General features: G+C 42.9%; 1 protein-coding gene across 1 annotated transcript in view; it reads left to right on the top strand.

Moving 5' to 3' along the window:
- The window catches only part of LOC309793394 (RAD52 motif-containing protein 1-like), a gene marked incomplete at its 5' end in the record, with an annotated part of 28,192 nt that extends 19,063 nt beyond the window's left edge, over nucleotides 1–9,129 (top strand). The window contains 5 exons of the mRNA XM_082603866.1: nucleotides 3,920–4,042; nucleotides 4,419–4,587; nucleotides 5,545–5,643; nucleotides 7,294–7,379; nucleotides 8,841–9,129. Coding sequence (XP_082459992.1) covers nucleotides 3,920–4,042; nucleotides 4,419–4,587; nucleotides 5,545–5,643; nucleotides 7,294–7,379; nucleotides 8,841–8,942 — 579 coding nt within the window. The 3' untranslated portion in view covers nucleotides 8,943–9,129. The remainder of the gene's footprint in view (nucleotides 1–3,919; nucleotides 4,043–4,418; nucleotides 4,588–5,544; nucleotides 5,644–7,293; nucleotides 7,380–8,840) is intronic.
- Nucleotides 9,130–13,818: the final 4,689 nt, after the last annotated feature.

The raw sequence follows: 13,818 nt of genomic DNA on the forward strand, positions 1-13,818 counted from the left end.
GATGTTTTGATGTTTGTTTGATAATTGATTTCCCCAAATGAATGCATGTTTGTATAAGGGACATAAACACCAACCATAACTTAAATATTGAAGTTCCCTTAAAGTAAACTGGGAATTATAGCCCACTGAGGGAGAGCTGAGGAAGTTTAAAGGGAGGCCATGTAATGCCTGAGGATACAATACTCTAAATATTTGTTGGATTACCTTGTGAATTACACAATTAGATTTCATTTTTTGTGTTGTATTAACTTGTCAAATGTATAAACATTTTAAATATCCTGTAATTTTTAAAACCGTGTTTTGGTATATTTTTAATTAAAAATTTCATACTGAGAAAAGTGGAGAATCTTACATTGTACCCCGTGTATGTACCACCCATATTTAACAAATGCTAACAAATACTGAAGTCCATTTTGAGCTCTTTCTCATGCCATCCCTTAGGTGTTTCTACATTTTTTATTATACCAAACGTCTCAAAAGTTGAAGGGGCCTGGAACTCTTCCGTTGTCTGTCGTCAGGCCTCACTCACTGCTGCTGCCTTTTGTCTGCCTGTCAGCTTCTCCCCTCATCTTTCACTGCAGTATATAGGCGGTGGAGGGCGGAGCCAGGTTGTCTTTTCAAAGCTGGAAAGGCCAGGCCGAGAGTGGATGCGTAGGCTGGAGGGAGGCGGGAGGACAATAAGTATGGGTTTCCCCCAATGACTGAAAGCAGAGCGTTCCCATGAAACCTTTCATAAGCCGAAGTGGCGTAAAGCGAAGAAGCAGTGACCATAGGACACATCTTGCTAACGGATGCACAAAATAAATTGAGCTAAAGTACGGAAGCTCAGTGACAGTTCAAAGCTATGGTGGCTTGATGCTGAGGTGCTGAGTGTGGTTCCCAGGAAGGAGCTGGGTGGTGCCCCTTGCACCCGCTTTTGCAGCGCACAGTGCGAATTGCCTCTGTACGGGCTGCTGCACAACACGTGCCGGGCACTGTTCTCATTTTCCCCCCTTTTTTGTGAAAATAGATACCTCTTTGGATTTCTTTTGGTTGGGAAAACAGGCACTAACGTGGGTCTTTCTTAAAAGCGAAGTGGCATAAATTGAGCTTTGGAAGGATGGAGGAGACCTGTACCTTGGGGCCGTTTGGTGAGGTAGAAAGTGGGGAGAGTGAGCGAGGGTGGGAAGAGGCAAGAAGAGCAGTCTCGGAACCAACAGAGATGGTGGTGGGAGGTCTGCAAGCGTGGTCCGCCGGAGCAATGTTGTGACTGTCAGGTCAGAGGATCTTAGGTCTTCTTTGCCCAGGATTGCTGCTCCCTGCATTATGAGTGGTATAGCTCAGGAGAGGCTGCGCTTGAATTCTCAATCTCTATTACTTGGACTGCTTAGTGGTTTGTTATTAATGGCAATGCCTGCTTATCACCAGTTGTTCACAGGACTTCTACATGATAAGTTCCTTTTTTTTTTTTTTTTTTTTTTTGACCACACCATGCCGCCTGTGGGATCTTAGTTCCCCGACTAGGGATCAAACCCTCTCCCCGCCCCTTTCCGCCGTGGAGGAAGCGCGGAGTCCCAACCACTGCACTGCCCGATAGGTTCCTCCTTTATTTAAACACCTCCCATCATGCTCCATTGCTATGGAATAAAGCCCTCACTTCTTGTGGCATTGGAGGGCATTCTTAGCTCCTTTCCCACTTTCTCTGACACACCTGGAGTGTATCATGTGCTTTGTCTTGTCTTGGTGACTTCTTGTGCATTCTCTCTGATAAACTCCCCTGTGCTCTCCCTATCATCTCTTCACAGTGAACTTGTGTTCTTTTGAGGGCAGCTCATGCCTTTCGGCAGATGGAAGGTATTTCTTGCTATTTTTCATTTGTGCTTTGCCTGTCTTGCTAGAGTCTGAGTTTCTTGAAAGCAGTGATGGCATGCTTCCTCTTTGCGTTTAGTGCTGCTAACACAGGGCCTGGCCTCAGGAAATATTTGCTGAACTGAATTAATAGCCAGTTCGAACTTGCCCTTGAGCCAGTGTTTTGTACTGGTGGGAAAAATCCTACACGGTGTGGACTTTGATTCTCTGAAGTGTCAGTTACAGTATTGTAAGACGGAAGATAGGAGTCTGGGATAGGAAACAGTTTTGCACCTTCTGTTTTTTTTTTTTTTTTTTTTTGCGGTACGCGGGCCTCTCACTGTTGTGGCCTCTCCCGTTGCGCAGCACAGACTCCGGACGCGCAGGCACAGCAGCCATGGCTCATGGGCCCAGCCACTCTGCGGCATGTGGGATCTTCCTGAACCAGGACACAAACCCGTGTCCCCTGCAGCGGCAGGCGGACTCTCAAACACCCTGCCACCAGGGAAGCCCTAGATTTCTTTTGTTAATGCAGAGCCTTAGTTTACTACCCACACCCCCGATATTATTACCTCCTTTAATTATGTGTTCTTTGTAAATTTTAATTATTTATTTATTTGGTTGCACCGGGTCTTAGTTGCAGCAGGTTGGCTCCTTAGTTGCGGCTCAAGGGCTCCCCAGTTGCAGCAGGCAGGCTCCTTTAGTTGCGGCTCGCAGGTTCCTTAACTGTGGCATGTGAACTCTTAGTTGCAGCATGCATGTGAGACCTAGTTCCCTGACCAGGGATCGAACCCGGGCTCCCTGCATTGGGAGCACAGAGTCTGAACCACTGCACCAGCAGGGAAGTTCCAATTATGTGTTCCTTTATTCATTGGCATGTATACATAATTCTTATCTTTTTCCCCCTGTATTTTTATAAACACAGAAAAGTGAATAACATCTTAAAATAAAATGAAGGAAAGGCCTAATGTATCTGAGTTTTTCTCAGTAGCACGAAGGGAAATGTTTGCCAGCAAGAACTGTGGCAAGGTTATCCCAGATGTCAACTGTCTCTACTACCAGGGGCTCAGAGCCCTTCTGAAGCTTCCTAATTGTCCAGGACAGCTCCATTATGGCCCACCGTACAGGGCCTAGCCTCTCATGCGACACTCAACATTTAAAAATTAGTCTTCATTTCTCCTTCCCAGCAGGCAGCTTCAGTTGGAGAAAGTAACTTCATTTTCTTATGTACTCGTTCATTCACTCAGTCAACAGACCATCACTCCTCTATTATATGCCAAGATCTATGCTTGCTTCTGGTAACAAGGAAAGAATGGTTCCTTGTTATGGTTCCTTCAAGCACTTAAGGAGCTCATAAACTAGTGACAGAGGAAGATGCACAAACCAGTCAATAAAGAATTAACAATGCTTTGACTTTCTTTGTATTATTTGAATTTTTATGACTATATTTATATACTACACCCTGTTCAAAGTGGAAATAGATATTTAAGAAAGAACTAGTGATGTAAAAAATCCACAGTAATATGTAAGTTATTTAGAGAGTTAAGACTGGCGATATTTGCACTCTCCAAGAAGCTTGTTCATGCAGATGAACCCCTACTTCTTTTGGTTGCTTTATTTACATTTATAGAGGTATAGGTATTCCCTCTTCTAACAGGGGTTAGTAACTTGGGGAGGGGGTGCTACAGATTAAGGTCCTGATTCAGTGGCAGGTCCATCTTACCTCCTCTTCAGGTCATATTGTCAAGCAGGAGCTACAGGATGAGACGAGTAAAACAGTTCACTTCCTTTGCTTACCCCCAGCCCCATGATAGGCTTCTGCTGGGCTTCCTTGGTTGTTTTCATCATCACTTTCACCACCAGAGGTCAGGGAACCTTCCAGTTAATCAGGGGCCCTGGAAATGATGCAGAAAAGTACTGACTTAAACATAATAAATAACATTTATTTAGGGCTGACTGTGAGCTCATTGCTTAAAATGTCCTACTTAATCTTCACAACCACTCTAGGAAATTGGTATTGATAAATCTCAGGTATATCCAAAACAAGTCTCTATGTAGGATTGTGATATTTTTAGGACTTTTATGTCTTTAGGTTCGTCTTGGCACCAGACATAAGGCGGTTCAACATAATACGCTGGCCCTAAACAGCTCCAGATGCCAAGAATTGGCAAATCACTACTTTGGTTTCAATGGGTGGTCAAAAAGGATCATCAAGGTGAAGTCTGTAGATTTTCTTTGACTCACCAGACTCCTTTCAACATTGAACTCCTAGACTTTAGAGAGAAGAATAGAACAGGGCTATGGGGAGGAGATGTGAGAGCCTTCCACATGGAAGTATGTGAGCATTGGCCTGCCACCTAGAATTAGTGATAATCTCAATGACTTGGATGGCGGTGTCCATAATTTTCGCCAGTATTTGTATGGTATATGATAAAAAATAGTTGTCCATATCTAGTCATTCATTTGCAAGTCCCAACTTGATTTTGAAGCTATTGCATACCTAAACTATTACCTGGGATTGCTGGAGTTTCGTTTTTATTTCTAACAACAGGATATTTTGAAGTCTAGCCTTTAATTCATAATCCTAACAGCTTCAGGATCTTTCTAACCTTGAAGAAAGGGGAAATGAAGCTATTGTGACACCAATTCAGAAGCAAAGCCTGAAGTTCTTCTGTGCTTTAGAGGTGGTGTTGCCCTCCCATGAGTGCAGGAGTCCCGGAGTTGTCATGGCTGAGGAACCTTTGCATAAGTTGGAGGAAGGTCTGTTTTCCAGTATGTTTGTGTGTGGGGAGGTGAGGGAGTGGGATTTCTCTTTTTTCCTTTCTTTCTGAAACTCACCTTTTCAGACACATCATCGCTTTTCTAAGCCACTAAAGCCCTGGGCAGATTTTTTCTGCCTGACAATATAGGTTTTTATCTTAGGCAATACCTGACAGCACCTTAAACTTTAGAATTTGAGAACTGACCGCCTGCCAAGAAGCTTAGGAGGAAGGAAAATTAGTTAGTTTTTGTTGTGGTTGTTGTTAATAATTTGTTATGTGCTAAAATATTCCTTCAAATACAGATGTCTTCTGGCCTTCAGTTATCCCAAGAAAATCATTGTCTAAAGATTGAAATAAACTCTTGTGTAAATATTCAGTCCTTTGCCTCCTATAGAAGGGCCTGAGCAGAAAAAGTTAATGTAGATCCCTAGAAAGGGGATTCCGATTGGTACTGAGTTTTTTCCTAGAATCCATGGCACTTGGGCTTAGGGTTTTAACTCAGAGGCAGAGCTGTTAGTGAATGGAGTGGAGGAGGCTCCACCATCCACCTGAGTGGGTGATGGTTGAGGAGAGGCCAGATCATCTGCACTACCGCCAAATCTATGTCACTGTATGAATCCAGCCCTTTACGCACAGGAGAGCAGGGTCTGTAGCAGTGCAGCCTCAGCTTGTCCATTTGAAATCTGTGAGTAGTATGAGACTTGTGCACGTTCTTGGTTTCCATTTCCCATCGAGTGTTTTAGGAACCTCCAGAATAGATCTGAGCAGTCAAAATGTGCCATGCCAGGGTATACCTACAACAGAGACATTCACCCGTACCCCAGTGTTGTGCCTGCCCTTAATCACTAAGATAATGATCTAAGAATCACAGATGCATTTTTAGTTTTACACACATAACCTAGAAATCAGTTATTCAGACAGGCATTTTACATTCATCTGTTTTGGTTGGATTTAGGGTCATTATCATTCCTTATGGAAAGGAAGGTAACCCAGAAGCTTGCTATTCAGAAGGCTATGACAGATGCATTCCAGAAACTGCTGATTGTGGCTTTAGGTAAGACCTTTTTGATTGTCCTTGAAGTACTTCAGTTTCAGTGAGCAAGTAAAGTTACTTGAAAAGTTAATTGGATGAAAATAATGGTTAGCGAAAACATTACATATTCTTTCATTCACCAGGTGCTTTCACAGCAGCAGTCTTAAATTTGTTCTTTGTGGCATTTATGAGAAAAATGACAGCAAATATTATTGTCCCCAGTGTTTAGATGTAGAGTGACTTGCCACAGTTCCTACAGAAAGCGTTTGATCCCGTTCTTCCCCAATTGCTTGCTTATCTTCCAGAATAGTGCAGTGATGATAAGCCTTGGGCACCTGCGTTTGAGTCCTAACTTCGTCTCTTAGATTTTGTTGTTGTCGTTGTTGTTGCAATTTTAGGCTTTTCTAGCCAGAGGCATTGGAAGGTATTTAATATCTCTAAGCTGCAATTTCTTTATCTGCAAATAGGACTAGTAATACAGCTTATCACCTAATGGAGGCTATTGTAAGAGTAAATGAGATGATGAATGTAAAAAGCTTAGAACTATGCCTGAAACATAGTAAGCAGAGAAAATATATTGACTATTATTATTATCGTTTTTTTCTTGTTGAAGAGTTTATCAGATGATGTTTTTGAAATCAGTTTAATTTCAGTTTTCATTTCTGATATATTGGGTGAATATGATTCTTATATAATAATTGGCTACGTCTTTGTGAGCCTTGAAAGTGGTCATGCTATTGAATAGTGTTGATTGTGTTCCCTATCGAGTTATACAGCAGTGAGAATGTCACAGGCTGTGCCCAAAGGAAACTTTATGATGAGTAGATTCCCGGAACAGAATTGCTCCCCTGCTTCACAGCCCTGCAGGCTTAGAGAAAATCCGAGCAAAGTTGTCAGAGACCTTATTTGCTTGTAAGAGTTGACCCTGGATTGGTCTTGGCCTTCCAGCCTGGGCAGTCCTTCCAGTGAAGTTTGACTTCCCTGGTCATCAGGCAGAATCTCCATCAGCTGTCAACTCTGGGTAACAACCTTTAAGAACGAAACTAAATGTCTGGGTTGTTTGTCCCTAATATGCCAAGGTATTCCTTATATGTACTCCAAACTCCTTAGACCAAAAAGCCTGGTGGCTCTAGCTTGCCTTGAGGAAAGCTGTATTGTCCAAAAGGTACATGGGCTAGTTTCTGCCAGTAGAGTGTTCAAATGCTGTCTCTCTCTGTCTCTGTCTCCAAAGCTTTGTTCATTGTATCTGGTAGAAGTTTGGTCCCAAGGAGTAGGCCCTGGCCTTGCTTCTAATATGAAGTATCTATTATAGTCCAGTGGTATCTCTCCAGGTTTGAACTCATTTTGACCCCCACCTAATGCCTTCCTATTTCATTGTATTGTGATTGAACATTTTTGTTTCCACAGCTTTTAATTTCTATGTCATTATTCCTTAGTTCTTATTTCTAAGATCATAAAGGTTTTTGAACCAAAGTTGATACTTCTTATATATTTTTTCACAACTAATTATGATAAAAACTGGAGTGTCAGATGAGGGAACTTCTAGGAAAATGCTCTTATTTTCTGCTTTTAGAAATCAAAAGAATGTCTAATTATTGGGTGCTACCATTGTATACAGGAAGTTTTAGAGCAAGAAAACTTCTGCATTGATCCTTGTTAACTTTATCTCAGAAATTGGTAAAACAGCCGTGGCATATAGACTCTGTGAAGAGGTCACAGATGCTAGAACCAAAGAGGAACTACAGGATTTAATTCAAGTATGTGTATGTGGAGATACAAACTCAAGGGGTACACAGCCAGTGTAGCCATAATTCAAAACAAGCAGCAGGATTTGGAAGACTTTGGCATGTCTACTCAGCTCTGTCTTCCTTAGGAAAATGTGAAACTCTGAAACTGCTTTTGAGGCAGGGAATTTCTAGGACTTTCCCAAGTCCCGAGCCTTGTCTCTGGCCCGTTATTTGAAGTTTGGAGAGCAGGATTGAGGGCCATCAGTGTACGTCTACAGTTGTGGACACAGGAGAAGACACAGGCCCTTTAGAACTCCCCTCAAATAGAATTGCAGGGATTTGGGAACAAAGTAACTATGGCCTTAAGTGTGATTATGCTACAGTGTTTTAAAACTATTCATGCCTTTCAAGTAAGGTATATTACCCAGATCTCAGCATCTCATATATATCTTGTGTTAAATATTTTGCCGAAGCACCTTTCTGTAAACCAATTATATGGATGCCTCGAATTAGGGATTAAGTTGTCAACGTAACTTCTAAAAGAAAACATTAATGTACTGTATATAGGATTTTTATTAAAAAGGAGCAAAAAATGTGTTTCATGTCATTGAGAGCTTATTTTGGGGCTAGTTTTCTGATGATTTAACTCACCCCAACGTTGCAAAGTTTGTTTTGAAGGGAAGAAAGTAGAGAAAGAAAAGGTGGTTATGTTCTGAAAAATGTAGAAATTTTGAAAGTTTTTCCTGTACAAAATAATTATTTTAATTCAATTGAAATCAGTCAAGGAAACTTCAAACGTATCCATGTTTGGACATTAAGAAGTCTAGCTTCCTGTGAAATGTGAGAGGAAAGGACTCCGTATTGATAGTAAAGATTTCGGAAAACTGATTGTAACAACAGATCCATTCCTAAATGAGGCCAATCTTGGAATCAGTTCCATTGAGAAACCATTATGTGCCAGGCACTGGAAATAAGATGAAGCTCCTTCTCTCTTGGAGTTTAGGTGTTACAGGTGTACCAGACAATTAAAAAGGACTAAAATTAAATAGATTATGAAAAGGACTGTGAAGAAAGTAAACTGGGTGCTAGTTAGAGTATTTGGAGAAAACTACTTCACATGCTGACTTTAACATTCTAAGTGTCTTCTCCATGTCTGCACACAGGGTAGACCTCTGAAAAGTGACACAGTAGTTTTTTCTAGATTAATGGTTCTGTTGAGACAAGGTGGGATGGGGGAAGTTTTCCCATGCTAATATAAAGGGCCATTCGCTTGGTTTTAGACACTCTTTCCCAGAATGAATTGCTCACCTGCCCCAAACCCCTCCTACAGAAGTTCTGGAGTCATCACTGATTCAGTGGTAACCTCTGATGACAGAGTGGTGAATTAATAATGAGACGTGAATACTGAGAGTTTGGAGGAAATGGCAACAATTTAGAATAATTGTAAGGTGTGTTCCCCTCCCGCCACCCTGACTGGTGCTCATTTTGCAGGTCAGCTACTTTTCTTGTCAGCCCTGTAGCCAAAGGGAGGAAGAATGTCTCTCAGACTTCAGCTTCGAGGAGGAAGAGTTCAGATTGTCAGAACTGGACTAGCACTTTTGAATTTCCCAGAATGCCACATCCTGTGGTTTCCTCGGGAAGCTCTGCATCCTTCCCAACCCCCCTCCACCCCTGGGCTGCTGGAGTTTGGGGCCACTGGGGTCTGCAGCCCAAATCCCGCCTCATTGTTTGGGGCCTGGGAGGGCAGGGCGGGGTTGGGAAGGGGGCCCGGCAGGAGGTAATTGTCTCCTTTGCAAGGGGAAGGGTGGCTTGTGCCCTGGGGACTCTGGGAAAAAGGCTCACTCTGGTGGTGTGCATTGGATCTCCGCGGGAGCCTAATAAAGGTGGAGTAACTACAGATGTCATAAATAACGGGTGGGACGTTAGGTGGGGGAGGGGCGTGCGGTTGCTAACGGTTGCTAACGGTGAACCCTCACGTCGCAGCGCTGGCATAACGGTTCAGTTCGGCTCTGAAGGAGGATGTGGCTCTGGCTTCTCGCTGGCCTGGGTCGCTGTGCCTGGGAGCCGCCACATGTTATGTCCTGGCTGTGCCTCTGTGTCGCTGCTGCGCCCCACGGCTCCTCCTCACATGGCAACGACTGTGGCTTCTAGTCCAGGCAGTTCAGCCTCCAGAGTGGGCCCTGAGCCGCGTCCAGGTGACCCCCTAACCCCCGCGCCTGACCGAGACTTGGTCTTCATACACCTCAGACAGCCCTCCCAAATTGCCCCTTGCCCTTACACCCCTGGAAGAAGCCGGGGGCTTTAATTACTTGACGTCCTCGTCTCCAGTCCAGATGTTGGCCCTGCCTCATCAGGAGTTGAGTGAGACTGAGGCTCCATACCCGGACACGGATTCCGTTGTAGAGCTGCCTATAGGGCCAGATCAGTTTGCTGTTCCACATCAGTATCTGAATAACGAGCAAATCCAACATCAAAAGCTCCCAGAGGCGGTTCCAGTGCTAGAGTGGGATCAGAATCAGCCCTTGGTTCTGCCTCCTCGACACAAAAGTAAGACTAAACACATAGGTCTAGATCAGGCTGAAGGTCACCAATCATTTGAAATACTTGTTCCACCTCTAGGTAGTAAGAGCTCAAAACCAATGAGCTTTATTGTTTCACCCCCAAACCTGAAGAAAGATCTAGTTCAGCATCGACGGCTTGCCAAAGTTGTTGTTGGAACTATAGGCCAATTTGAAAAAAAACACTCAGTGTCTAGAACAACAGTTGCAGGGTGATTATTTACATCCAAGTATGGAGGCCTTTTATCCTGAGGAGAGCATACCTAGGGATTTTCTGGGGAGCCCAGATGAACCTCCAGAGCCCCATGAGGAAGCTGAAATGTCTGAATCCCAGCAGGAGGCCCAAACTCGTCATCCAGAGCTCACTGAGGAGGCTGAATCTTTACCTCATCAAGAGGCCCCTGCTCAGCATCCACAGACCCCTGAGGACGTTGAATCTTTTTCACCCCAGGCAGAGGCCCAGGCTCAGCATGCAGAGCCCACTGAAGAGGTAGAACCACCTCCACTTCCGCAGGAGGCTCCATCTCAGCCTTCAGAGGCCCCTGAGGAACTAGAAACTTCAAGTCCTCAGGAGGCCCGCGCCCGGCCCTTGGAGACACTTAAGGAGGTTGTAGTTTGACCATGTGTTCATCATGGGGTAAATGAAGCTCAGCAGTCACACTTGTACAATGTCACTGTTAAATCTCTGGCTCTGGCACTTCCCATAAATCCACAGGTCACTAAAGAGGTTGAACCTTCTCCAGTCCAGCAGAAGACCCCATCTCAGCCTCCAGAGCTCCGTAAGGAAGTTGTAGCTCAGTCTCCATTGTATCCCGAGGTGACAGTTCCAGCACAGAGCAGGATCATGCTGAGCATCCAACATCACCCAGTATCAAGAGCAGTGGTTCTCAACCAGGGTGATTTTGCACACAGGTGACATTTGGTAGTGTCTGGAGACAGTTTTGCTTGTCAGAACTGTATATGCTACTGGCATCTAGTGGACAGAGACCAGAGATGCTACTAAACATCCAACAGTGTACAGGAGAGCCTCCCACAGCAAAGAATTATCCAGCCCGAAGTGTCAATAGTGCTGCCTAGCTAGAGAAATAAAGATGACTTAACACAAGTATTTAATGAGCATTTAGTATTTTGTATCTACTGCACCACATATATAATCATGAAAGTATAAATCATAATATCTCCCACAGTGAGATTTCTTTAGTGTATGGAGGGAGTAGTGATGTTATGTTTCATCATATATAAATTAGAATTATTGCCAAAGGATAAATGTTCTGAAAGAGTATCTACTTTTCTAATTCTTTTGCTTGTGTCTTTTTTTGTAGAAATCTTGGTTGCAATTTACTCCCAGAACTGAGCTTTGGAACGTTTCAGGCCTGGCATGGAATGCAGTTTTTACACAAGTTGTAAGTGAAATAGAAGATGAATACATGTAAACAACTGTGTGTAAAAACAATCATGCAGTTATTGGTTAGCTGGGTGTAAGTAAGCCCAGTATGAATTCTGGAAAGTATGTCTTGAGAGCCATTTATTTTTTTTTTCAAATGAGGAAACTAAGGTACAAAGAGGCCAAGAGACTTGTTTAACTCATATATATGAAAGGCTCTGCTTTCCATAGTACTGATCTTTGGCATGGTCAATTAAAGGCCCCGAACCAAAACACTCAGATTAGCATTGTCATGGAATCCCACGGATGCCTCTCCAATATGCGAATGGTCCAGGCACTTCCACTTTTGAATTTCACTTTGATTCCTTTTCATGTGCAAAGTTCCTAACTGCTCAAAATGTATGCAACACAGAGCTGCAGAGAACTAAGTTTAGCAGGGTGTGGTTCAGTGGGTGTGGGTGCTTCCCCAACCATCATTAGCTCTTTTAAATGGTAAAGCAGAAAGAATTCCTGAACACCAACCACGGGGCTCTCCCCAGCCACCCAGAACATTATTTTTCAAAAAAGCATATATTGCTGAAGTGAATTATCTGTGGCCAATAGGAACCTTTGAGGTATGGAAAAAGACGTTGTTTGTGTTCAGCTGTAGTGTGAAAAATATAAAGAAAAGACTTTGCTGTGGCCTAATTCAATATATTTTCTTTGCTGACTACTCTTCAATAAGAAGTGTGGGTTTTACACCCCTTCAGCTCAAAATTTCTCTTATTTCTCATGACACAAGGAAATAATAGTGGGTACGTTCAATGGCCCGAAGGCGATTTTAGACTCAAGGTAAAGAGCTCTTCTACACCTGGCTTTGGAAAAGACTCTCCTACCTGTCTTGTGGTTCAGAAATCCAGTTTCACACAGTTCCCACATTTTGGGTTAATGAAGGTGTTGAGGCTGTGTCTGGAGCTGGATTAACAATTCCTGCAGATGCCTATCTTTAGCGGCCTCCTTCCTTTCCCTTGTTAGTTTGCTGACGCCTACCTTGGGGAGAGAGCACCAAGGGTCGGTTTTTCTTTTGTTAGCACACCGGAGAGCAGGCTCGTGAGGTCCCTTCACCAGGAGGTTTTAGTAGCGTCAGTACAACGTCTTAAACTCACCACTTTCCTAAACATCCTAGAACACCAAGAGTTCCTTATAAGAATCAGAGTTTCACTAGAGTTATGTAGGCAACACAGGAAAATACATTGTGGAAATAAATAAATAAATCACAGTTTAAAAATTAACGAATTCATTCCAAAACATTCACTGAGTGCCATGCCCACTGTCTGTGAACACTGTACTAAGTGCTGGGGATACAAAGACGCATAGGGCAGGGAGTTTGTCCCCAAGAAGCTTTCATACTGGAAGGAGAAATATGGATGTCGATGGGAAAACATATATGAGAGCCATTCTAGCATCTATGCAGCAGGGTAACAAGGTGAGGGAGGGGTGTGATGAAGTAGAAAACGGGTGGTAGGTTAGAAAAGATTTGTAATGGAAGAGGCACCAACATGTTCCTTTGGAATTTGTGCTCCTCTTAAATGACAGAAAAAGGTAGTGAAAGAATCAGAACTATCTGGTGTTGTAAATAAATTAGTACTGTACTCCGAAAACTCATTCACAGTTACTTTCAAAAGATTGTCACAGTATAGTAAGTCTTTGTTTTGGACTAAGTCTTTCTAATAGACAAAGCTAATTTGCTTCAGGATACATTTGCCATGGTGAGATATAAACTTTATTGCATCTCTTACCAAAGGCAAGCCACCAAGGGAAGATGCCACCCTCGAGTTAAATCATTTTACTACCTATAATGACATATTACTGGGGTGTTTATAAGTTGCCTGCATTAAATAAGTTTGGAAAAGGGCCCCAGCTGAGGTGGACTTATCATGAATTCAATGAACCTTAGGCTTCAGGGCTCCTCACTTGCATAGGTCCCTTCCAAGGTCTTGAGAGGGGTCCTAGCGATTTTTCTATTTATAACTTTGCATGTTTTTATTAGATAGGATTTCCCAAAGTAGATGAGGTTCAGGCCGCACAAATCCTTGATTCATCACCGGGTGTCAGGTAATTATAAGTCAGTAGGTTTCTTGAATGAAGCCTCTATGTTACTGAGAAATATCAGGTGAAGTAGTTAGCAGTGTGGTAGTCTATTTTAAATCCGAAATCTACCTCAAAGATGAGCCAAGAGCTTATTAATAAAGTACCACTTTTTCAATGGTGGTAGTAATCATATCTCTTTCAGATAAAATCAGGAATGAAATATACTATGGAAAACCGGCAGTGGTTGATAATCCTAAATGTTAAGTATGCTTTTTTTCTCTGACTGTAAAGTGTTTCTCCTTCATTCACCTATGCAGGTCCAGACGGATGGCTTATTTTTAAAAATTCTTTTAGTCACTTCATTGGATCTAACAATACAAGCTCCATGATTTTAGAAACTGAAGGACTCTACAATGTAGAAAGGCTATATAACTTAAGCAGACAGAGCACATTCACA

The sequence above is a fragment of the Mesoplodon mirus genome (genome assembly GCF_964341445.2).
Source record: "Mesoplodon mirus genome assembly, chromosome: 18".
NCBI classification, from domain to species: Eukaryota; Metazoa; Chordata; class Mammalia; order Artiodactyla; family Ziphiidae; genus Mesoplodon; species Mesoplodon mirus.